Below are 24,515 nucleotides of genomic sequence, written 5' to 3'. Positions count from 1 at the left end.
AAAGTACTGCATTACGTTATTTTTACGTTACTTTTTGTCACCTTTGCTGGGCTTGCTTATTTATTTTTAATAACAGAAAACCCAAAAGTTATTTTTTGGCAACCTTAAAGGCCATTTTACACCAAAAGTGAAATTAGCTATTTGAAAAAGTATGTCAGAGTATTTTCCTGTAAATTTAAAAGTAGTGTGTTACTTTACTAGTTACTTGAAAAAAGTAATCTGATTACGTAACTTATGTTGGTTGTAACGTGTTACCCCCAACACTGGTCTACACCCGCAACTGTCTGTGACTGTCATATTCACTGAGTGATCAAAGAGCTACTGGTATGTAAAATCTTTGACTTGAACCCTGTCAGTGCAGAATTATTATCTAGAGTGAAAAGTAAAAGTGGCATGAATTCCATTTTGACTGTTCAGACTGTTTTACGTTGCCATCTGATTCAGATTCAGTCCCCCATATGAAAGTGGCCCAAATCAGAATCAAAAAGATCAGATTCCATGTGGTTTGTGCTGTTTAAACTCATGAAACTAAACAATCTGATTCACATATAAACAAAAAAATCCCTGCAGCGTGAACGCAGCCTAGAAGAGGATTGAATCAGACTCGAGACTGAGTCTACATGCTTCTGAGTATGTGACAAGATAAAAACCATGGTCTTGGACCCAGATTCATATTTGTTATAAACACAGGAGCATGTTGGACTGGGTCTTGACTGTTGACTCAACCCTCTTTTTTTTGCTCTATAGGTCTCTGGTGCTACATTAAAATAGGACTTCTTCAAGAATAAAGTGAAGATTTTTAGAATACAGTTTAAAAGATATAAACGCAATGTACATTATACATGTTACTTGAGGGAAAATAAAATACTGCATGCTGCATTTATATTCTGTTAAGCAAACTGATTGTAGATAGTGTCCATTATTAAATTTCATTATCACTGCCATGTTAAGCATTTTAGAAGAATGTCTCCGAGTACCAAGAATGTATTCTTGATACATTTTGACTTTAATCCCATAGCACTGTGACTTAGTTGTAATTTTGATTTTATTCTTCTAATACAACTACTTGATTCTTGGACTAGGACAGCCAACCCTGCTCCTGGAGGGCCGCTTTTCTAGCAGATGTCAGTTTTAACCCTTCTCCATCACTTTAAGACTTTAATCTGCTGGTTTAGGTGTGTTTGATTAGATTTGGAGCTAAACCCTCCTAGAACAAGGCTGACTAACCCTGCTCTAGACCAGTACTTCTGGCTCCAGATTTGAGGTGCACTGCTCTAGACTTATTCTCTTATTCACTTTTTTTATTGTAAAGTGGCACTAAAATGTCATTGCAACTCAAGTCTACTGTGTTAATGTAAACTGTTTTTTCCTAAACACCTGGGCTTACAGTAGTATGTTCTGAGGGCATGGAAACCCGTCTCTCCACGGACTGGAATTCAGGTCAACATCTTTAAAGGATCCAAGCTGAAGAAACCAGCTGATTAATGTGTGTCTAGAGGAACTTAACTCCCTCCAGGCAGTGTGGACATGGTAACCACACACATATTGTGGCTGATGTTCCTAAGGAACCGGGCAAAAGGATGCAAGGGGCCCTATTATCCTGAAACTCACAGCTGGGCTGCACTTTGGCTCTGGGGTCTGGTGGGAATCATCTCCATTTGGATCTTACATGCAGCTCAAATTTTGTGTGCGCATATTGATTTGATTTTAGCTTATTAGTTTGTTACATTCTCAGATGGTGTGACGGTGAACTTCTCATGCACCAAAAGTGCATAAGGCCTGATTCTACCTTGATTCTAAGGGTTCCCTAGTGGGCAAAGTCAGCAGAGCCCAGGTCTGAGTCTTTACAATATTATGTTCTTGTCTCTGCTCTGTTTTTCTCCAGAAGTTATTAATGATAAAATGTCTTTGTACTCTTTTAAATTAACCTCATAACCCTTTCACACGTGCGCTTGCTATTGTGGGCGTCTTGTTGTTGTTGCAGTCTCTGCTATTTTGTTGTTTTTCCATCTCTTTAGTTTCATTTTCTACTATCTAAAACCGGCTACAGATTGAATCAGCTCACTGGACGACTTTCACACTCAGACAACCCAGTACAAGCTGGCTGCATTTTTCTTTTCGGCTTTTTTGATCTGGCAGACATGCCAGAAACCCAACTTTAAAAAAAGCTAAAAAATTAAAAAAGGGTAAAAATTTCATCCAGTGTCTCCTTAAGACCATAACTGCTGTTATGACATTGTGCAAATTACAGGCTTCTTAGTGAGATTGTGTTTCATCCCCTGACCAAGGGTGACCCCATCAGTGAACCCAGGGTCACAAGATCTCAGCCTGGCATCACAGCAGACTCTGAAAACATCTGTTGCTATGGATGGTCAACAAACACTTCAAAAGCAATTCATAAAACTGATAACCTGTCATATAATTTGCATCAGGGCCGTTTATTGAAGGAACATTAAATGTGATCCTGTCTGTGACATAAGTGGAAATTTGTTTGCAACAATCTAATTGTCAGAAATCCATTTAGTTACAGGAAGACAAAGTTTTCAAATTTGTTTTCACTGGTTCATTTTAAAGGGTCTCTGTCTACTTTAAACAACTCAGACTTCAAAATTTGCATTTAGTATGCACTGGGCATAATAAAATGAATAACAGAGTTCAGCTTCACAGCATCATTCATAGTAGGTTAAGTCTTAATATTTATTACCTAGAATTGTTTCCATTTTGCTTCATGTCCTAATGTATAAGAGAAAACTTTTTGAGATACTAGAAAGGAATACATCTTCAAGATGTGATGGCATCATTAGAATAAGCTGATGAAACATTCCACAAACCTGCAGCAAATAACAATGAACTACCAAAGGGAAACCCCTTTTCTGAACTTCAAGATGTTTACAATTTGTGTATTTTCCAACTCAAAAAAACAGACAAGATGACTGATACATTTGCTGGCCATTTTATTGATGTTATTTTACAGTGGAACCAATAATAACAGAATGAAACCAGCATTTAAAGGCAAAAATAAAAAAAAAAAAAAAAATTCTTTTAAGTGTTCTACATGCTATATCTGAGCCTAATTCAATCATGCTCGCTTGGAAAAAATATCTTTTTAATAAAAACATACAATTAAAATAAAATTAATGACTTACATTTTACTTTTACCATTAACTTCATTTTAAATGTACCTTCCATTGGTTTTCTTCCATGCACAATTCCTAACAATATGTATGTATATATATATATATATATATATATATATATATATATAAAAAAAAAAAAGGAAAAAAAATTAAGACTTTTAGGCGCATAAAATGCCATAAAGCAGTATTATTCCACTCGTACAAAGCACCTACAAGTTTAAAAAAAAAAAAAATCCTTATGGTGAATCCTTATGAAAACAAAACAAATGGATAAACTTGGGAGAACGTCATGAATTTCTGTACAACTCAAACAGATGAGTGATCATTCACGGCTAAACAAACACAGAGCGTCAAAACAGACCAGAATGGAAGTCCAATGCCTCACATTGAAAAATTACAATGTTCTTAAAATAAATATCTCACATCTGCTAAAAATAAATAATGATCTGAACACTTCACTATGGCAAATGCAAAATGAAAAATAGAAATCACTGTGCACTACATCGTTGCGAGGGCAAGTGTTTCTTTAAAGCACTACAGTTGGGAGACAGAACCTTCTGCTGTTACCTTGAGGTAGATAACGCCTTTACGAACCTACAGTCGACGCGTCGCAAACCTACGGTTAACGCTTGCTGTGCTGGCATCACGTTTGAGGAAGTTTACAGTATGGACAAAATCACAAAAGGCCTTGCTTTTAAATGGAAATGAGGTGGAGGAAGTCAAATAAATACATTAGCCTTAATTAAAAACAACAGGAAGAGAAAGGCCAAGACGCACTGCTTGTGTCAGTCCTATCAGTTGGCTGTCAGTCAGAAGGTCACATTATGATGTCAGTGGAGGCGTCTCCCACACGGTTAGTGCATTTTCCCCACCCTCTTTTTCTCGATTCCTTTGCTTGAGTAAACCGTCTATTTCGCTACTTAACAGTCGTTCCTCTGTCTTTCCCCAATATGTATATTCTGAATCTACAGTACACTGTGTGCAAATGTCATGGCGTTAGTTTCTTTTCATATATGTATATATTTATAATATCAGAGTTGAAACTGAAAATCAGAGGGCAAAAATGTATTTCATGTGTAGGAACACAGTCCAGCACTTTGGATGAATTTACGAACTGAATTAACTTACATCTAATCCACAGATTTAAAAAAAAAAAAAAAAAAAAAATAAAAAAAAAGAACAAAGGAAAGAAAAGAAACAAGCTTCCTTAAAAGTAACCATATGTAAAAAGATAAAAAATGATTCAAGTACAGAAATACAGAACTCTATAAAAAATAAGCTGGACTCTGCTTGAACGGGGTGGATGCTTTAATTCAAATGCTTTAAAATGCTGCTGTAGGTTTTATGGGCGATTTGCGGGGAGCGTTTCACAGCAGAGGGCGTTAACGTGGCCTGGATGGACTTCAGGGGAATGTCAGCCGCTCCCTCGAATCTCGGAATGGCCAGAGACTCCAGCTGCATGTTAAAGACGATCTCGCCGCCGCAGGATATGAAGTCATCCTCCGGCGCCGACTCGTCGACGGGTTCGGGGATCTCGGACTCCGCCTCCTCGCGCTTGTTGAAGAGGCGGTCCAAGTAGCTGCTCTGGCAGCTGCTGTTTTCCTTCTGGAGCTGCTCGTCTTTGCGGACGTCCCAGCAAGCCTCGTCGATCAGGCTGCTCTCGGTAGCGTCGCTGTCCGTGAAACTCTCCCAAGGACAGGGCGCTCGGACGCCGAGCTGCGCCAGGTTGACCAGACACTTCTCTTCCTTCTCTTGACTGATGGACTTGGACATGGAGCCGCAAGGGGCGCGGGCGTCCAGCTGGGAAACGGAGGTGTTTAGCTCGTTCAGGAGGTCGACGTCGCCCGATTCTGGCTGAAGGCTCATTTTGATGGTGCTGGCGATAAACGAGTCGAAGTCGAAGCCCTGGTTGTGGTTCTGGTGTTTCTCCTGCTCGCGATCCTTCTCAGCCACGCAGTGGTTCTGAGACGCCTCCTGCAGGGCGATCTGCGCCTTGACCAGTCCGTTCTTCTCGCACTTGGTCTTGCCTTTCTTGTCGATCTTCTCTTTGCTCTGCTGCTCCTTCCAGTTGGACAGGTCAATGATGAGTTTGGGCTCATAGTAGTGGTTCACCTCACTGTCCCTCCAGATCAAATTGTCCAGGTAGGATGGGGACACAGCTTTGTAGTTGCAAGTGTAGCTGCACTCCTGGTCGCAGTACTTGTTCTCGTGGTGGTCTTCCTGCTGCCACGAGCGCTCTGGCGGGAGGTCGAATGACGGATCCTCTAGGAACTTCTCACAGTCCCCATCCATGTATTTCCTTGGATCGATCTGGACCTCCTCCTCATCTGTGACGTCCGACATGGCTCGAGGATCACGCTGCACGTCTTCCAGTTCGTGGGTGCTGTGCAGATGCCAGTCTTGATCAGAAAACTGACTTTCATGGTACCTACAGGATGAAGGAAAAAAGGAAAATGATTATGGCATTGGCAAAAGGGGCTCTTTCTGAAACTAGGCCCCTATGACGGAATCGCGGAATCCAGCCATAAAAACAGAATTTACAGTTTAACGCGGAATGTCACAGAGTTTGGATGAATGAATCAAAAGTAGGTCATGACACTTCAATCAAATCACGATATGGACTAATATTTGGAAAATTAAGCCATAAAACGACTATTTAAATATGAATTCTGCGTGTCCGTGTTAATGAATGGCACAGATGTGCTGTTTTGTTTACTAAATGAGGACATAAATACATGAACAACATCCAGAGTCACTTTGTGAGCATTTTACCGTTTCGACTGATTAAAACTATTGTCATATCATATGCACACAAATTTAAAGTTATTTACGGCAACCCGTCAAAATAAAAGTTCATCTTAACATTACTATTGTTCAGCAGAAAGTACATAATACTACTACTAAAATGATTTATACCTTATTTTTTTAAGGAACAATCATTTATTTTTTTTCAATTTTTTAAAATTGTAATAGTAAATACCCTTTATATATATATTAAAAAAAAAAAAAAAAAAAAAAACAGAATTTAAGAAAAATAAACATTTTAATAAGATATAAGGTGGGCAAAAAAAAATAAAATAAAAATAAATAAATAAAATTTATAGGTCCCCAACATTTAATTTGTTAAGCTTTTAATAAACTTATGTTTATGTTTCATGATTTTAATTAATATGATAAAATAAAAAAAAAATAATTTAACCATTAAAATGAGTCCAGAAAAAGTTAAAACTGAAAAAACTGAATTTGGGGAAAAAACGAAAAAAAACGAAACAAGAAACAATTTTGAAAAAAATACAACGGATTTCATAGGGCCCTATGAAAGTCATGACCAATGCAGGTATTTCTCCATTAGGTGTAAGCTCACCGGTCCCAGTTGTAGATGTGACTGTGACTCTCATCCATGAGCAAGATGTCATCCACCTCATCCTCAATGTGGAAGGGGTGCAGGGACACTGGTTCGTCCAAAGGGAATGAGTAATCGCTCATGTATGGGTGAGCAAGAGCCTCTTCCGCTGTAAGACGGTCCATGGGGTTAAACGTCAGGATTTTCTCCAGGAAATCCAAGGCTACAGTGAACAATAATACATGAGATTGAGATGGATTCCGATGGATTGCTCTAAGAGACTATGGTACGCATATTTCCAGGAAAGGAAGAGTCTCTGAACTGAAGTTTCTATGAATTGCATGCGTTCTGTGAATACACTTAAGCAACTAACCTTCAGGGCTGACACCAGGCAGTAACTTGGCGAGCGGCGTGTGTGGTTCTGACATGTCGTTCTTAATAAAGACAGGGATTACACTTTGGAGCTCCAGTCTGTCTTCTTCATGGACTACTGGAATGGATTCCAGAATCAGCTGCATCTGTTCCAGCTCATGAGCTCCTGCGCCCACACAAATGTTGGATTCAGAAAAACTGTGTCAAGGTAAATGCACTGCCAATATTTGGCACAAGAGATATTTGTGTATTTAATGAAACTGGTCTAGTTAGAGTGCATGTTTGAGTTTGGTTAATATCAATCTTAGGGTTTCAACACCATTTAAGTAATGAATTTCCATGACTTTTCCAGTTTGTCAGGATTACTGAATAAGCACTTGTAAAAGAGACTAAACTCACACAGAAGTTTATAGGCAATGAAATATATTGGAACAGAGCACAACTAAAAACATTTAATCTCAGTGTAGACATTACAATGACCTTTCATGATTTTATTAAATTTCAATACGTTTCTGGGCCCGGAAATCAATTAAAATTCAGATGTTTTAATGGCAGTGGCAACCCTTTAAACCAGCTGTGTCTAAACTTGCATCCACTAAAATGTATAAAACAAAAACAACACTTCTGACCTAGTTTCTAAACATCTGAGTTCACAAAAAGAGCTTTGCACTTTTACTGCTACAAAAGGGAATACAAAACCTGTCCTACTTTATTATAATACACTGAGAAAAGGAAATGACCTTCAGCTACCTGATTACTGTGTGTGCAAGATAAGATAAAATGTGGGAGAATAAAACGTAGACAAACTGCTATAACACAAGATTATAGGACCCATTTAGAGACACACACACACACCTGCAAAGAGTGTTTTTCCAGTGAGCATTTCAGCAAAGATGCACCCAGCGGCCCACATGTCAATGGCTTTGGTGTAGTTATTTGGGGAAAGGAGCAGACGAGGAGAACGATACCATTTAGTGACCAGTCCCTCAGACAGATGTCCCTATGGGAGAGAGAGAACATTTCTTATAACCAATGTCAGAGTTTCAGACAAAGATCCTTGGAAACAACACTGCAGTTACAAAACATTCTACAAAGGCTTGTAGAAATTGTAATTCACACACACATTAAATGACATAACACCCCTATTGCTTGAGCAGTTAATAATTCACGTTCCACGTCGCATCTCGTTCATTGACGAGCTCATGCACCATACGGCATGACTAGAGGTAGGGACACACCATACCCGTGGTCGTCTTGTGGGTAAATAATGAAAGAAACAGACCACCAACATATCTAGCTTAGGGTACCTTTAATTGTAGTATGGAGGTTTGTTACTGCCATAGTATCCCTGCGATGTACAACAAAAGCATGGTCTAAATGATAATCAGACAGGCAATCACTAAAGGATGACATATGGACAGACAGACAGACCAAAATGGATAAGAAGTTCCTCTGCACAAAGAAGGATGATAATCCGTCTCGTGCCTGACACAACAGCATACAGAAAAGTCAGTGACATCAACCTGCACATATGGGTCAGCGTTCATACTAAACACCCTCACACAAACTCAGTGTGCCCATCCAGGGGCCCAAAACAAACAAAGTCTAGTGAGGTTGGAATTTTCCCCACAGTTCAGTGTGAGGACTATTTTTGACTCCATGGTCGTGTTGATTTTTAGGGCATGTGTCAAGCTGGTAAAGCCAGATTACAGCAGACCATATGTTCACAATTGGCTATTAAAAATCCTTCTCTGGACCAACAAATACGAGCAGAGCCTCACAGACTAAGAAATCATTTCACACCATCACGACCTGACCTCAGTGTCCTTTCACTTCCTCTTAAAACAGCACAGATGCCTGGAAGAACAACAACTTAAAAGATTACAAAACCATCGTCATAGTCATAGTTTCTGCGTAAAAGGTCTTGCGCAGGGTTACATAATGCAATGCGAGCAGATTACCTGGAAGTAGATTACCAACATTCAGATCACATTATACTCAAGGACTCAAAGAAAAAAAAATAAATAAATAAATAAAAAATAAAATAAAGATAGATACCAGACCTAGCCCAATCAGAACAGAAAACCAAACACCTGTAAAGCCAAACCTAGTTTTTACATTGTTTAGACAATGTGGATCTGTGCTTCCCTGAAGGTGTTCCTTATTGGCTTTAAGTGATTAAAGCGTGGCACATAAGTATAAATTAATATACATTTTAATATTAATAAGCATTTATCAATATAAGGAAAAAGAGTTCTGTCTGCAGTTTTTGCCATTTCCTACAAACCAATCAGGAACAGCACGTGTTCATTCAAATACTGACGAGAGCAGTTTTTAAAGGTTAGTAAAACACAAACGGTGCGTAAGTGATTCTCGAGGAGGAGTCAAACTGAACCAGTCATGACACATTTTTTAGGCAACTCATTTGAATGTTAAATAAATCCACCCTCGCTGGTGGCGTGAGGTGTCAGATGACTCATGCAGACTGTGAGAGGGGTTTCCAATCCAACCAGCAGGAGGTTCAAATGTCAGACAGAACTGACAGATTCCAACACAGCTCATATTTATTGCCGTTTGCTAAGCCTACAGCTTATAATTAGGGGACTCAACTCATCCTGCACCATTTGAAATATGGACATGACACTTCACACACCTTGAGAAGGGGAAAAAAAAAAAAAAAAAAAAAAATTTTTTTTTTTTTTCCACAAAAAGAATTAGCGCCTCCTTTGATATTTCCTATGAGAAAGCAAAGTGTGTATTTAAATACAAACAACTGTTCAATATCAGTTCTAAGGTCAACAGAGGCCATAAAAGTGGGTCATGGTCTGGTGTAGGAGTCAAGTTTCAGAGCTTCTCTGTGAAATGAGTCAATGTGAGAAAGGCAGCTGAGAAGAGTGAGAAACACTGCAGGCCCAATTTATGCTTCTAAAAGTCCCCTGTGTACCAAAAACAGTGTCTCTTCTCACAGCGCATTTAACACGCACATGCGCACAACTAACAAAGGAGCCACTTTGCAGCTCGACAGGGGGAAAAACAGCCTCTGGTAACTTGACAAAAACTCCAAAACCTCAAACGGCTGCAGAGATGAGGCAGAACAAGCCTGAACCCAATGACACACGCCAACATCAAAAGCAAGATTTAGAAGGAAGACCGGAATCCGGGGAGCTCAGCCAAAGACAAAGAGAGAAAGAGAGAAGAGAGAAGGGGGAAGGGAAGATGGAAGGGAAGTAGGGGGTTGATCCGCTCCGCACGTGAATTCCAGACATTCCTCAGACTGGGTCGGATTTCTAGGGCAGAGCAGCTCAAGATAAAAAGACCCTCTGAAAACAAGCAGCTGCCCTTCAACACACACAATCCCTCTCACGATAAGTTATTTTTTTCCTCTTAGGTCTACTAACCAAGCATGGGGTTTTTTGCATCAAAAACAAACAGAACCTAGCTTTACATGACTTTCCGTCTTCTGTTTTGCCCTTCGAATTGAGCTGGCTACAAGACTTGTACTACATGTAAATGAGCGCTGTTCTTAAATAATCAATACGGAATACTTTATGCAATTGTGTATGAGATAATGGGTTTCATTAAATACCAAAATGCAATGAAACAATAAGTTAAATAACTACAAATGCTTAGAAACTCAAGCCACACTCTATTAAAACCAACAGTTGAGTCTCCTGTACGCTTCACGTGATGAATACTATTTGCATGACAAACAGAATTGCCGTCCATGTAAAGCGCTCCAAATTAGTGACTCAAGAAGTTCCGTTACAGCTGCCAGCTTAATATTGAAGTCTATCAAAACAGTGAGAAAATATTCGCCTTTCTTCATAAAAAGTTGGAAGAAGAAGACTAAACAAAATGACCTTTAAAATAATACAATAAAGCACCATTGTTCCATACACAAGGCACGATCTGTATATTCCAGTCACGGGTGAATAATTACCTCTCCAGGTCTGAGAAACCTCGTTCAAACATTGCCTAATTACACTTTCTCTAGCCCTGACTAGTACTGCCATGTTCCAAACAATGATTTTTCAGCCAGAGAGCCTTAGCTTATGTTTAGTGCTTAAACAGCCTGTCTAAATTATAGCTTGAAGCTAGATCATATTTAGCCCTTGAAAACTGACCCCATTTTCATGGAAACAAGCCCCGTTTTACTGGATGCAGGCCATTTTAAAGACTTGCTTTATTGGATTTCCACTCACACATTTTGATCACAGATTTTATAGGACTATCCTAGCCATACAATAGTTTTGTTGGATAAAGAGAATGCGATTCTCAGAAAAGTTTCCCCCACATTTGACATCAATGACAATTAGTCACGATACAAGCAACTTCAAACTTGATTACTGTGTCATCTTTTGCATTCAATGAAAGAAAATCATACAAGTTCGCAACAACTATTCCTTTAGAAAAATCTAATAAAAATCAAGATATTCTAGGGAACGCAATAGAAAAGCAGACACATTGGCAACCAAAAAAAATAAAAAAATAAATAATGAATGCAAACGACAGTGAAATGGCAGAGGTTTGCCTCCCACAAACCTGCATAAACCACCTCTGAAGTGCTGACTGCAGAAAAGGGTCATTTCACAGAGACGTCACACACACACACACACACGTCCTCCATCTATCAATGCACAAAACTGCTTAAACAGGTCAGCAAAAGTGAGCACACAGCAGTTTGACAATAGTCTGCAGCAAAGAGAGAGAAGGGGAAAAAGAAAAATAAAGTGAGGAAAGGACAGAAGCAAATTAACTTAAAGGTTAGTTTGCAAAATCATAATTTTTATGGTGAATTAGCTATCATGTTTACATAAACATGAACTTAAGTTACGTAAACTTGTCATTTGAATTTGGTGGTACTCTGACGGTGGTATGAGCCATGTGGGTTTAATCAGAACTCTAGGATCATAATATCCTCAGTTCCCTTATATCTGCACGTGTCTAAATATTATTTATGAGCACTATGAGAAACAGACAGACAAGTTAAGCTACCAAAGATATCTGCATTTCTAGAGTTAAAACAGCAGACAGATTAGTTACAAGATTACAACACAAGGAACATAAATCATTAGCAGATGGCTAAAATCCTAAGAGTTTCATGACCCACATCCTGAAATTCACTGTGCTTTTGTGAATGAAGATTAATGAGCTGGTTAAATTACAGTGCAAGTTTAATAAAAAACAAACTTAAATGGCAAGCCTCCACAAGAAAACAGTGGGAGAAGAACATGCATGTGTTAAACGCGTGTTCGGAATATGCGGATTGCATTTATATGGGATACTACGATTGTGATTTTTTACAGAAACAAAAATTTAAGTTTCATTCAACAACCCTGAAAATTAATTTAGCCTAATAATAAATGAATCCGATGCATTTAATAAGCAACACTCAAACCAACCATTTAAACTGTACAAATAAAAGCCTTTTAATGATATAGCCTATACATAATTATGTTTTGACTCCAAGACATTGCTGAAATACTATTTAACCATGATTGCACTAACTCGTTTCCATATCAGAATCACTCTGAATAACTTTCCACATTTTCATCTTTTTATACCCATGTAAACATGGTCAGTGAGTCTGATTTCTCAAACTTTCCATTCTCAAACTTGAGCAAGTTGTCACAAGTCAGTAAAGCAGCTGACTCCATAATTACAGGACCAGAGCCCAATATCGTCGCTCAATTTTCCTGTTCCTTGTAGAACAAACCCAGACCAGAAGTGTACGTGCGGGGGAGCGACAGCAGCTATTCATAGACCTGAAGCAGGAACAGCTCTCTCTCTCTAAAAGGCTCCGAAGGAGGCGTCGGAGTACATGTGTGTGAGAGGAGATCTGGCTGGCATACAGATCATGTGAGCCCACAGAAAAGAAACTATTACAAACGAGAGACACGTGTACGCTTGGATTCAGCCACATCCCCCGTCATCAGCCAGTGAAATCTTTCCACAACACACTTGAAAAACCACACGCAACTGAACAGTTCAAGCAAAGGAACCGAGACACCGTCTTACTGAAACGTATTCAGATTTCCCATTCAGGATATGAAGAAACACAGGGTATTCAACTCCCGATTCAAAAAGGAACAGCTGTGTCGTTCTTTCATAACGTTTCTGGAGTGTCCCTGTTGACTTCCCTTCAAAACACATGAGAAACACACAACCAGATATGCAGAAACCGTACTGTATGTTAACGTACAGGAAAGAGTGTCACAGAAACTGCGACACGTCGAATCAGTGAATGGAATGAAAGCTCATTCATAGCTCAGCCAAACAAGCCGCCATCTGGATGAAACAGACTTCAAATACTGAAAGAGATAAATGAGAGGAAAAAAAAACAAAACAAATACCTTATGGGAATAGTGGGGGTCCATGATGCGGGCGAGTCCAAAGTCCCCGATTTTCAGTACCAAGTCCTCAGTGTTGACGAAGAGGTTGGCAGGCTTCAGGTCTCGGTGAAGCACGTTTGCCGAGTGGATGTATTTGAGTCCTCGCAGCAGTTGGTACATGAACAGCCGTGCGTGATCCTCGGACAACAAGCCCTGTTCCAGTACTTTACAGAGGTCGGTTTCCATGTACTCCTGTACGATGTACACGGAGTTCACCTCGGTCAGAGAGCTCACATCTTCCGTGAGCCTCCGGCCACTGGGCCCAAGCGTTTCGAACACCTTCACGATGTTGTCGTGATCGAGCCTGCGGATGATCTTGATTTCGCGCAGCGCGTGTTTGACGCTCTGAGGGTCGGTTAAGACGATCTTTTTCACGGCGACCCTCTTGTCACAATCGGTGTCGACGGCGGAAAAGACCAGTCCGTTGCCCCCGTAGCCCAGAGGCTTTAGGTCCATGTAGCGAGGGCCCAGATCAAAGCCGTGAATGTTCATAAGGCTTTCGAACTTCTCTGCCATTTTACGGACTAGGAGAGCAGCAGATATTGTAGCAGGAAGGATTTCTGATTTAACTGATATGCAGGCGATTTTGAGCTAACTAGAGCTGATTGAGAAAGGCAAACCTAAGTTAACAACAGAAAAAAAATGAGACAAACACTCAAGACTCGAACGTTTTCCCCGAAGGACTGTTACAGCGTATTCTGAGAGAGGCTTGGATCTGATTCGGATATGTCGCCCAGATATGTTGTCATCATCCACGACGCTTTCAGCAGCTTTTTACGTAGCTTCTGGGAGATTTTTCTTTTTACTTCAATGTTTAATTGGGCGAAATGGAATGAATTTGGAGGCCAATCAAATATCTCTGAACGTAACTGAAATAATTAAAGTCACTACTTATAAAACCATCATCACAGTGCAGAAATTTTCAGTGTTTGACTGGCCCTGAGCAGCAGCATTACTAACGGTCCAAGTAAATGGTGGTAAATCTACTTTTTTTTTTTCCGTTTCCGGTTTGAAACCCAAAAGGGTTGATGATCTCAGCGAGACAATTCCTTCTCAATGATCAGGCGGCTCCAGCTCACCGCAGTCGCAATCAAAACTATCCTCCATTTTACACTGGGATACCCTGCAAAAGAGCAGAAAAACAACCGATTAGCAATGTACCGCATGTCAAAAGTTTTCAACTATGAGCACTTTTTCCTCTTTTCTATGGAGAAGACGTTGAAAATTTAATGAATTTGAGTGGCGTTCAGATCACTAAAGAAAACCTAACGCGATAATCGCTCGAACATGCTCATTTAAAAAGGCAGGACCACAAGTACACAAAAGTATACCGAGCACCCCTTATTCAGATCTGAACTTTCAGAATGAAATCGCTCGCACAGTTAGGACAGCCCTCTTAGGCAAAGCTTCCTGTTTGTGTGATCGTTCATGCACCCCATCTATGACGCGTCTACGCTATCTGATGTCATGGGTTCCCGTTTCTGCTCCTCAGACTGTAAAAGACACCACAATGATCGTAACCCACATGTAATGGATTAACAGGGGCCCCAGCCTGTGTCTATAGGCACAAAGGTTCAGGCTGATTCAGCCACGTTGCAGTGGTGTGTGAGGGAAATGATGGCCGACCGGCTGCCAACCATTTTGTTAACTGAAGGAGGGAGCCAGCAAACACTGAATCAGCCCTAAAGTGACATTAAACCAACACCTATAAGTCATATTTAAACAATGATTAAGTAAAAGTGTGTGAACTAATAAACACAAACCAACTTGATGTTTTGAATCTACCACAAACTCCATTAAACATAACAATGACGACGTTTAATGTTACATTCAACACCCAACAAGTAAATCTATTAAGATTTTGTTTAAATAACCACAGCAATTAAATAATAATTCATTATTAAAGTGAACAATGTGAGAAACTGAAAAACAAAACACAATAACGAGGCAAAGTAATAAACTATTGTGTTGTACATACGTTGATTGTTTTTACAGCAGTCTTGTAAAGTTTATAGTTAATCGGAATGTGTTTTTATGGTTTTATTGGTTATTTTCAGTCCTCCATTTTGCTGTCAGGCTACATGCTAATGCTAAAACCAAACCGGCTCGGAGTCTAAACACTATTTCAATTCAAAAACCATGAAAAAGGAATACAGTAAAAACTGTAGAAGCCAAAAACATAAAAACACTATAAAACTGACGTTAAAATGAGCCGAACAATAAACAGCGGCAGGATTCACATAAACACCAATTCACCCTAAAACCATATTTTAAGTAGATTAATAAACGGACTAGTTGTGAAATACAACTGTTAATATGTCATACTAACGTCTTACATACGAGAAAACAGTGTCTTCTGAAGATTTAAGGGTTAAATCTTGATGTTTTAAGGCGCTTCAACGCATTACCTGAACAAAGAAGGTTATTGTGCCGCGGCTGATCATCGCGCCGCCCTCAGTCGTTCAAATAAACCCTTTAACCGACTCAAATAGCCATATTTACATCCCGGATACGCTCATATATGAAGCAAAGACATAAAACATGTACTTACTCTTCTCATGGGTGTCATGTATATTTTATTCCTAACCGTTTTTGGTCAGGTCTGTGTGCGCTGCCCGAGCGCTCCCCTCGCTAACTGCCGTGTGAAGCTCTTGTGTTGAAGCGCCGTGAATAAGCGCTGCTGCGCATGCGCGTTGCGCGTTTCTATTTCTATCCTTCTGAAACCCTATGAAGCGTTACTACGCATGGGCATTGAAAGTTCTTTGCACTCCTCCCGCTTCTTTTATTGCTATGGAAACCGCGCCGTATTCAAACTTAATTCAAACACATTAAATAGAAATTCACTGAGGGCCAGAGTACTAACGAAATTAGTACAATGCGCATGAAATGCTGAAATCAATAAATCATAAGGTAATTAAACAATTACATTTACCAACAGCACATAAAAATACAACAATTTAAACACTTCCCAATATTCCTTATATATTCCTTATATACTATAGTAGTCAACATTTGAAGTGGATCAAAAAAAGTTGTCCCAAGACAAGAACGGGGGCTGTTTTGGTTTTAGGACAACTTTGATGAACTACTATAGTTTCAATGTTTTTTAATTTTTGAGCATAATATATTTGCACAATCCTTTTAAAAATATTGGAAAACAAGTCAGCTAAACAAAATCATTGTTATATTGTATAAGCTTACACACTTAAAGTTAAACCTTAAGATAACTTATTAATAATAATAATAATAATAATATGCCTTATTATTATTATTATTATTATTATTATTATTATTATTATTATTACATTTGGGGTTATTTCTGTCCACTCATGCATTAAATGGAATTACAAAAATAATGTGATCAGACAGGTTTCACTAATTCATCACACTCACTAAAACAACCAAACACATTCGGTATTTCTCAAAATGAATAAAAACAGTGAAACTGAAACTCCTGAATAGAATATGACTCAACCTGCAATAATTAAATATGTTAAATAATACAAATATCCTTTATGTATTTAATCCTGTTTTCTTTGCTGCTGACCTTCCAGGATCCATTTCAACCACACAAATAAACATAAATTATTTGTGAAGCACATTTAATTATCATCGCTGAAGATTGTTGTTCTCCAAACTGAATTTACTTTTTTTCAGCCTGAGGTAAATTCATCTCACTTTTATGTTTGCTAAATTATATATTTTTTTATATTAAACGCAACAAGCAAGCTGTCCCCAGACTTTAAAAATAGGCGTAACACAAAAGTTACGTAACGCATTACTTTCCATAAAAAGTAACGTAGTTTGTTCTTTTTTAGGGAGTAATGAGAAATTGTAACGCATCACTTTTAAAAGTAACGTTCCCCAACACTGCTGTAGCTACAGTTAGCCTGTCACAAGTGACAAGTGGCAGAGTGTCATATTATGAAATTCATTTGTTTTAGTTGTTTTTTCAGAGCTGTTAAATTCCAGAAGCTGACTTTCACGTGTCATTGACGATTAAGCAGGATCGTTCTGTTCTGTCCAGGTCGGTTTAGTTTTTTTTAACATCCTGTAATACGTCGTTGCTGCTGACACCGGATCTGCCGGTAGGGGCAGGCTGCTTCAGATCTCAGTGTTCCCATCATTCAAGATTTACTGCCATTAAAGCTACTGCCCTAACAGTTCAGGGTCTGTGGTGATGTAATTAGTTTGCGATATACGTAGAACTTTTTTAGAACAGGGTTTACCTTGTTAATTTATTTATTTGTCCTATGTTCTGTACGCATGTGCAGTTTATCCATCCTCACTTATCTTTTCACAATTTCGACAACATCATCATCTAAACTCCCACTGACCATTTTAATAGTAGCCTAACAACAACAACAACAACAACAACAACAACAACAACATCCTTCATATGCTCTTATCCGATGTACAATCAGCATGTTCTGATCCAGCTCTACTCACTGCATTTGGGTCGATAGTGTCTCCCTCCCTGTTCCGTCTCGTTTTTTTTCCAGAAAGCACGTTACGCTTATAATCCGAGAGTCTTCATATGGCTATGAGCAGAGGTCTGACCGCAGGACGCATAATGATGCTGCAACATCGCCGCAGACGAGCTGTCCAAAATCCATGATGCTCACAAGCCTCCAGGCTGATACGCAAACGAACACGGTTGAAACACTTTAAATGTAGCTAAACTGAGCTGCAGGAGGCGGAACAGAATAACCAGGACTGCGTGTCCTGCGCCAGTGCTGAATGAATGGATGGATGCGGCGCAGCATCAGCAGCAGACGCGCGCATGTGAATCCCCATGTGCTCGCGTCTGTGCCGCACTACGACTGCGCTTGAGAGGAACACCACAGCACTGCCATGTGTGAGCCCTACTCATCATTTCATATATTCCTAAATCCCAACAGAAATGCATAGCCTAATTTTAGATTACGGTCACTATCATTTAATTTAATCATATATTTTTTTATTATTTAGTATTTTTTTATGGTCGCTATTTATTTGGTAATAATCTTGTGCAGTATTTCAAGTCCTCAGCTCTTAAGGACATTATTCTCAAAAATTTGCCACCCGTCATTTATAGTTAACTAAAGTTTGTTTTTTTTTTTTTGCCTTTATTGCGACAGGACAGATCAGAATTGACAGGAAGTGAAGTGGGAGAGAGAGGGGTGGGTGGGATCGGGGAAGGTCCTCGAATCGGGATTCGAACACGGGACGCCCGGAGCGCAACTACGCTGTATGTCGGCGTGCTGCCCACAAGGCGCCTAAATCGGTGCCGAGATAAATATAATTTTTAAAGTATATTTGTTATAGATAAAAAAAATAAATAAAATAAAACAAAACAAAACATTTTAATAATAATAATATTTTAAAATATTAAAACATATTTTTGTTCAGTTTAATTTGAACTACTAAAATAACTAAATGAATAAAAATAAATAATAAAACACACACACACACACACACACACACACACATATGGAAAAAAAAAAAAAATGTGCTTTTCACAAGTTTATGATTGCAAAAAAATATATATCCGTTTCAACATTTATGGATCAACAGTTTTTGTGTGAAAATAAATCATACAAGTTGGTAAGGGGGCCCTTTTACCCCACACAAAGTCACACAGTACTGATATAAATACTTTAGCTAAAATAATATATATTTTTAAATAATGTCTAAGTTAATACTTCTTAATAATAAGTTAAAACAATCACTTTAGCAAAGTTTGCACTATTTTCTGCTTATTTTGATAAATAAAATAATTATTTTTTGTTCAATAAATATACTGCCATTAAAATATGTTAATATAAAACATATATTTTAAAATACAGAAACAAAATCATTTTAAAACATGTAAAGATTGTGAAAGCACTGAAGGAGATCCCTTAACTAAATATTGATTTACACTAGTAACAACAAATGATATTTTATTATATGATATGATTAATAGCATGTTTTTAAATATGATGGTTTCATTCTAAACATGGTGATGATCTCTAAGACGGACACTTAACATAATATATATAAACATTGCTTGAGTGCTCTATATGGTCACAGTATGGAAAAGATAAATATGGACATTTTGCAAGATGGCAATTTTCTGCAGGGTAAAATATTCCATAGTGTCATATGGTCCAAGATATATTAATTAAAAAATTGGCATTTATGTTTGGTTGATGTGGAAATTTAAACGATGGCGTGTCTGCCACACGTTGTACTCCCATTGCTGTCTGATTTTATGATATGATGTTTCCACATTATAATTATATTATGTGCCTGTACGAGTGTGCCAAATGTCTACAAACTATTCAAACGTGGAAATATTAAGAGGTTACCCATCTCGGTAGCAATGTTGTGTAACCAGTAGACGTATAGTGTTCCCCCTTATTAAAACTTAATGATGGAAGAGTTTCACATAGCCCGGTTTCACACCAAACTTCTTACAGGTCAGCCACTCTAGAAGTCCAAATCAACCCACACAACACATGCGTGACATATGCAAATCTGTGTGATTGTAGAAGAATTAATTTGAATAAAGATAAAAATAAACAACGCCTAGTGGTGTGATAATGTGGACTTTGTGTCTACCTGCAGCATGTGGAAGGAGAACAGAAGGTGTTGTGTAACAGCCGAGGTGTGTCATTCCCTCACACACGTCAAACATCAAAGTTTATGACCCTCTCTGTCACCACAACATCTTAAACAAACAAACGCTCATAACCCACTTCCACAAGCTAACATTTATAAAATGACGACATTTGGTAGAATTCATACGTGAGGTTTTCCCTTGTCATCTGTGGATACTACCATGCAAAATGTGAACTTATCCTTATATGTGACCCTGGACCACAAAACCAGTCATAAGTAGCACGGATATATTTGTAGCAATAGCCAACAATACATTGTGCGGGTCAAAGTTATAGATTTTTCTTTTATGCCAAAAATTATTAGGATAAAGATCCTGTTCCATGAAGATATTGTGTAAATTTACTACCATAAATATATCAAAACTCAATTTTTGGTTAGTAATATGCATTGCTAAGAACTTTATTTGGACAACTTTAAAGGCGATTTTCTCAATATTTAGGTTTTTTTGCACCATCAGATTTCAGATTTTCAAATAGTTGAATCTTGACCACAAACCACACATCAATGGAAAGCTTATTTATTTAACTTTCAGATTAACTTTTCAGAAAATTGACCCTTATGATTGGTTTTGTGGTCCAGGGTCACATATTAAGCTTTAATTATTTCATTTGATAAGTAATCATAGGTATTAGTTTTGGTCATATTTTGATGAGTATATATATATAAAAAAAAACATTAACAGTATTAAACTCCATTTGTGCCAGGGACATCAATCTTAAAAATCTTAATCTAAAAAAAAAAAATAAGTGTTTAACTTTTTATGATTTTTGTCTGATCCTCCACATTAAAATCCTGAAAGACCGTATTTATTACAATTATACATTTTATGAATTATACAGTTATCTCAAGTTTAGTCAAGTCAATTTATATAGTGCTTTTCATAATACGCAATGCTTCCAAGCAGCTTTAGAGAAAATCATAATGTTAATGTTTAAAACATCTTAATACCTTCACACCTTAGTTAGATTTGTAGATTAGATCTTTGCGATAATATACTTTACGCTCTGCAACGATACAAGCAATCAACCGGTTATAAAATATGCTAAGATATTACCCTATGAGAGAATATTGCATGTATGCAGTCAACGTTGGTCATCCTTATGTACTCAGTTAAGGATGAGATTTGCTGTATAGTGTATATGTGACCCTGGACCACAAAACCAGTCATAAGGGTCAATTTTTTGAAACTGAGATTTATACATCATCTCAAATTTAATAAATACATTTTTCTTTGATGTGTGGTTTGTTAGGATTTGGACGAGATACAACTATTTGAAAATCCGGAATCTGAGGGTGCAAAAAAAATCTAAATTTTAAGAAAATCGCCTTTAAAGTTGTCCGAATTAAGTTCTTAGCAATGCAAATTACTAATCAAAAAATTAAGTTGTGATATATTTACAGTAGGAAATTTACAAAATATCTTCATGGAACATGATCTTTACTTAATATCCTAATGATTTTTGGCATAAAAGAAAAAATGATCATTTTGACCCATACAATGTTTGTTGGCTATTGCTACAAATATACCTGTGCTGCTTAAGACTGTCTTTTTTGGTCTAGGGTCACAATATGGCTTACATCAGTGTATTGTATGTACAGTATGCAGGTTAGGTTATATATCTAACTTTATATATAGAGCTGTGTGATAGTGCAGTTTACATTTCGCAATGATATAGATGTCGCAGCCTAGATCTGAACACAACACCTAACTAAATGTCTGGTGTTTTGAACATTTACACATCATTTAACATGCTTTTTTATGCAAAACACCTTCCAGTACAGGAGTTCCCTTAGGGGAAATCATGTGTTGCTGATCAAGGGCACAATGGCCAGTCACTCTGTAGTTCCTGGGTCACGGCTGGTCAACCTGCAACCACAGTGCAAGCCGCCCCATCATTAACCAGCAGGCTACCACTACAACCATCAGACTTCATTACATGCATGGCAAGTGATTTATCTTAGTTGTCACAGATGTCACTAAGAAACTACTGATCAAAACAATAAAGCTGTGGAGGAATGTTCCATGATCTATAGTTTACATAATCCAGTGAGCCGGTTATTACGGTCCAATGAGCCTCCTACACCCTCTCACGACTCTCCTTGCTGGACGCCTGTGTGCCACACTCTGTCGACTGTTTGTGAGCACATGCTGTCTAGAGTTTTTTTGGGGGGGAATCAGTGTTCTTCATACTAAGCAGTTGATGTTTGAGTCCTATAATGACATTAGCATGTACTCAGGACCACAACTTTTCACTTTATGGTTTTCGGGTGAAGCTGTGCAGGTTCAGGGGTCCCTGATGCACGTCTGCTTATGAGAGTTTTGAAGTTTTGCTATGCACGAGTGAGCCATGCCAGGACCTTCCTGTCACTCCTAAATCCTGTGTGCACCGTTTCTGGGACCCTTCCCAGCCTGTCATCATAAATCCCCCTGAAACGCTCAGAGTCTGTATTACATGTTCTCAAAGAGAGAAAGGAGAGGACACTAGGAGAAAGGTCTCTTAAACTTAGTCAGCGGTCTTATAAGAGTCACCTTATTAGTACGTGTTACAAATAAAGCAGCAAAGCTCAAACAAGTGAGGTCAGGTAAGAAACAGGTAACTTACCATGGCTGAATTCATCCAACAATAGCTGGGAATGCATTTTCAAGTCAGTAATCCATGGAAAAGTGTCGATGAAGTGTGAAAAAGTATCCGAAAAGACAGTATCCAATACGGAGAGGTTAAAAGCGGGTCGACAGAGACGGCCACGGGGTGTCCAGAGCGGTAGTGGTGTGGAAGAACACTCATCTGTTTCTGGATTCGGGCTCCATAGTGGGCTGTTATAGGCTGGGAGAGAAGGGGTGGAGTTTCTTCTCTGTATGGTTCTGTTAGTCAGCGCCAACTCTAGTCCTATTACAGGTCACTCTCTCTCTCTCATGCTCAACTCCTTCAGTCTCTCCCTATTTCTCTCACTTTCTACCAATTTTTCTTTCTGTCATTTAAACTACTTGGGTGTTCTGTGCACATAAACAAACTAAGATGATTATAATTTCCTTTTTATAGACAGCAGCAGGCTAACTGCTGTTTGAGCTAGAGAAGAATGAAATATAAGGGGAAATTACATATCTTCTGTAGTACAACGTGACTGTTCACAATAAGACATTATTTCAGCTGACTGTGCTGTTCTTAAGCATAAGGGTTCAGGCTAACTACTAATTTAACAGACACACCTTTCAATAGTTTCATTTTGCATGACATGACTGATGCACATAACAATTAGTCTGACAAAGTGCACTTGTATTGTAATCAATTTGCTATTCCAATGAGGATTTTGGCTTAAGTCTTCTTATTTTTTTATCCACTTCATTCCAACCACCTGTCATAAAAACACAGATTTTTATGATTCAATCAATTCCCACGGTGTCCCAAGCTAATATTAGTTGTTAAAGCTGGATTGTGAATTTAGTTTGAGTTTATGATAAATTATATAGTGTAGTGACTTGAAGGATCTTAAGTTAATAAAATATATAAATATTTAAAATTATTATTAGGCTGTTAAAAAGTAAGTGTTATTCAACATTTAGAATTTTTAGCAATTTCTAGCAACATTTAAAACTGGTAATTGCAAAGACTGGTACCTGCCATACAAAGGGAAGGAGTGGGAACTCGTTTTAAACACTGCCAAAAAATAAATAAATAAATATATATATATATATATTTTTTTTAAGAAAAATGCAATTGATGCAATGGATTACGTTTGTTTGTGAAGGGAATGGGTCTCCCAATCTACATAAATGCGTCTGTGTTCGAACAAATCATTCGTGATCCAGCTTCACTTACAGCAGAAGTGAGTATAAGGTTTTTTTTTAATGAATCTCTGCAGTCACCTTTCCTAATAACGTGCTAGTTGGCAGGTTTCGTTAAATGCAGCTAAAGTAAACAGGCTCGTCTTTCCGCAGAGAAAAGAGAGGGGCTGGGCAAGCAGAGCTCATTTGCATTTAAAGGAACAATCCATAAGAATGCAATCATTTTGCAGAGCTCATTTTGACAAGGTAAAAAGGGTGTTGTTTTACACAACCATTGAGAATTTTTAACCAAAGTATATTACAGACTTTTCATTAAGACCCTAAAGAATCAAATCAACTTGTGGAAAATGGACATCCGATGACCCCTTTAAATTAAGATGCATTTACTAGATAAGCTAAATGACATTTTGTCTTGTTTTAAGCAAAATGCACTTAATTTAGTTTTTTTTTCCCTCTGAAAACAAGTAAAATTATCTGCCAGTGGGGTAAGTTAAAGCAATAAGCCCCAAGAAGCCGTGGTTAACAGTGAATTTTAAAACAGCTAAGTGGCGTTGTTAGGCAAAATGCGAAGCGGATTGCCTCAAACGCACTTAGCTGTTATAAATTCACTGTACACCACGGCTTAACAGGTCTTATTTGATGGTTTGACGGTTTTCAGACTGAAACAGATTGAAATTTAAAGTACTTTTAAAGCTAAAAGCTTGAAGGCTAATTTGTCAGATAGATAGATATAGATATCGTTAGATGACAGATAGAGAGATAGATAGCATATTAGTATGTTGCTAGCATGATTAACATGTTACTAGCAAATTGCTAGCATCATTAGGAAGTTATTAGCATGT

General features: G+C 38.1%; 1 protein-coding gene across 3 annotated transcripts; it reads right to left on the bottom strand.

The window, feature by feature from the left end:
* Positions 1-2,937: 2,937 nt before the first annotated feature.
* Positions 2,938-22,685, bottom strand: mapk6 (mitogen-activated protein kinase 6). Of its 3 annotated transcripts, none has more exons than XM_051134661.1 (6): positions 22,493-22,685; positions 13,206-14,367; positions 7,708-7,852; positions 6,854-7,018; positions 6,502-6,703; positions 2,938-5,565 (listed from the first exon to the last, which is right to left on the bottom strand). In XM_051134661.1, the coding sequence occupies exons 2-6, from the start codon at positions 13,758-13,760 to the stop codon at positions 4,446-4,448; spliced, it is 2,187 nt and encodes a 728-aa protein (XP_050990618.1). In that variant the 5' UTR covers positions 13,761-14,367; positions 22,493-22,685; the 3' UTR covers positions 2,938-4,445. The 3 variants fall into 3 exon arrangements, with proteins under 3 accessions (XP_050990618.1, XP_050990619.1, XP_050990617.1); XM_051134662.1 differs by lacking the exon at positions 22,493-22,685 and adding an exon at positions 17,694-17,982; XM_051134660.1 differs by lacking the exon at positions 22,493-22,685 and adding an exon at positions 15,796-15,947.
* Between the last annotated feature and the right edge of the window lie 1,830 nt (positions 22,686-24,515).

The sequence above is a fragment of the Labeo rohita genome, chromosome 18, assembly GCF_022985175.1.
Source record: "Labeo rohita strain BAU-BD-2019 chromosome 18, IGBB_LRoh.1.0, whole genome shotgun sequence".
NCBI classification, from domain to species: domain Eukaryota; kingdom Metazoa; phylum Chordata; class Actinopteri; order Cypriniformes; family Cyprinidae; genus Labeo; species Labeo rohita.
This window is presented reverse-complemented; position numbering and strand designations above follow the sequence as displayed.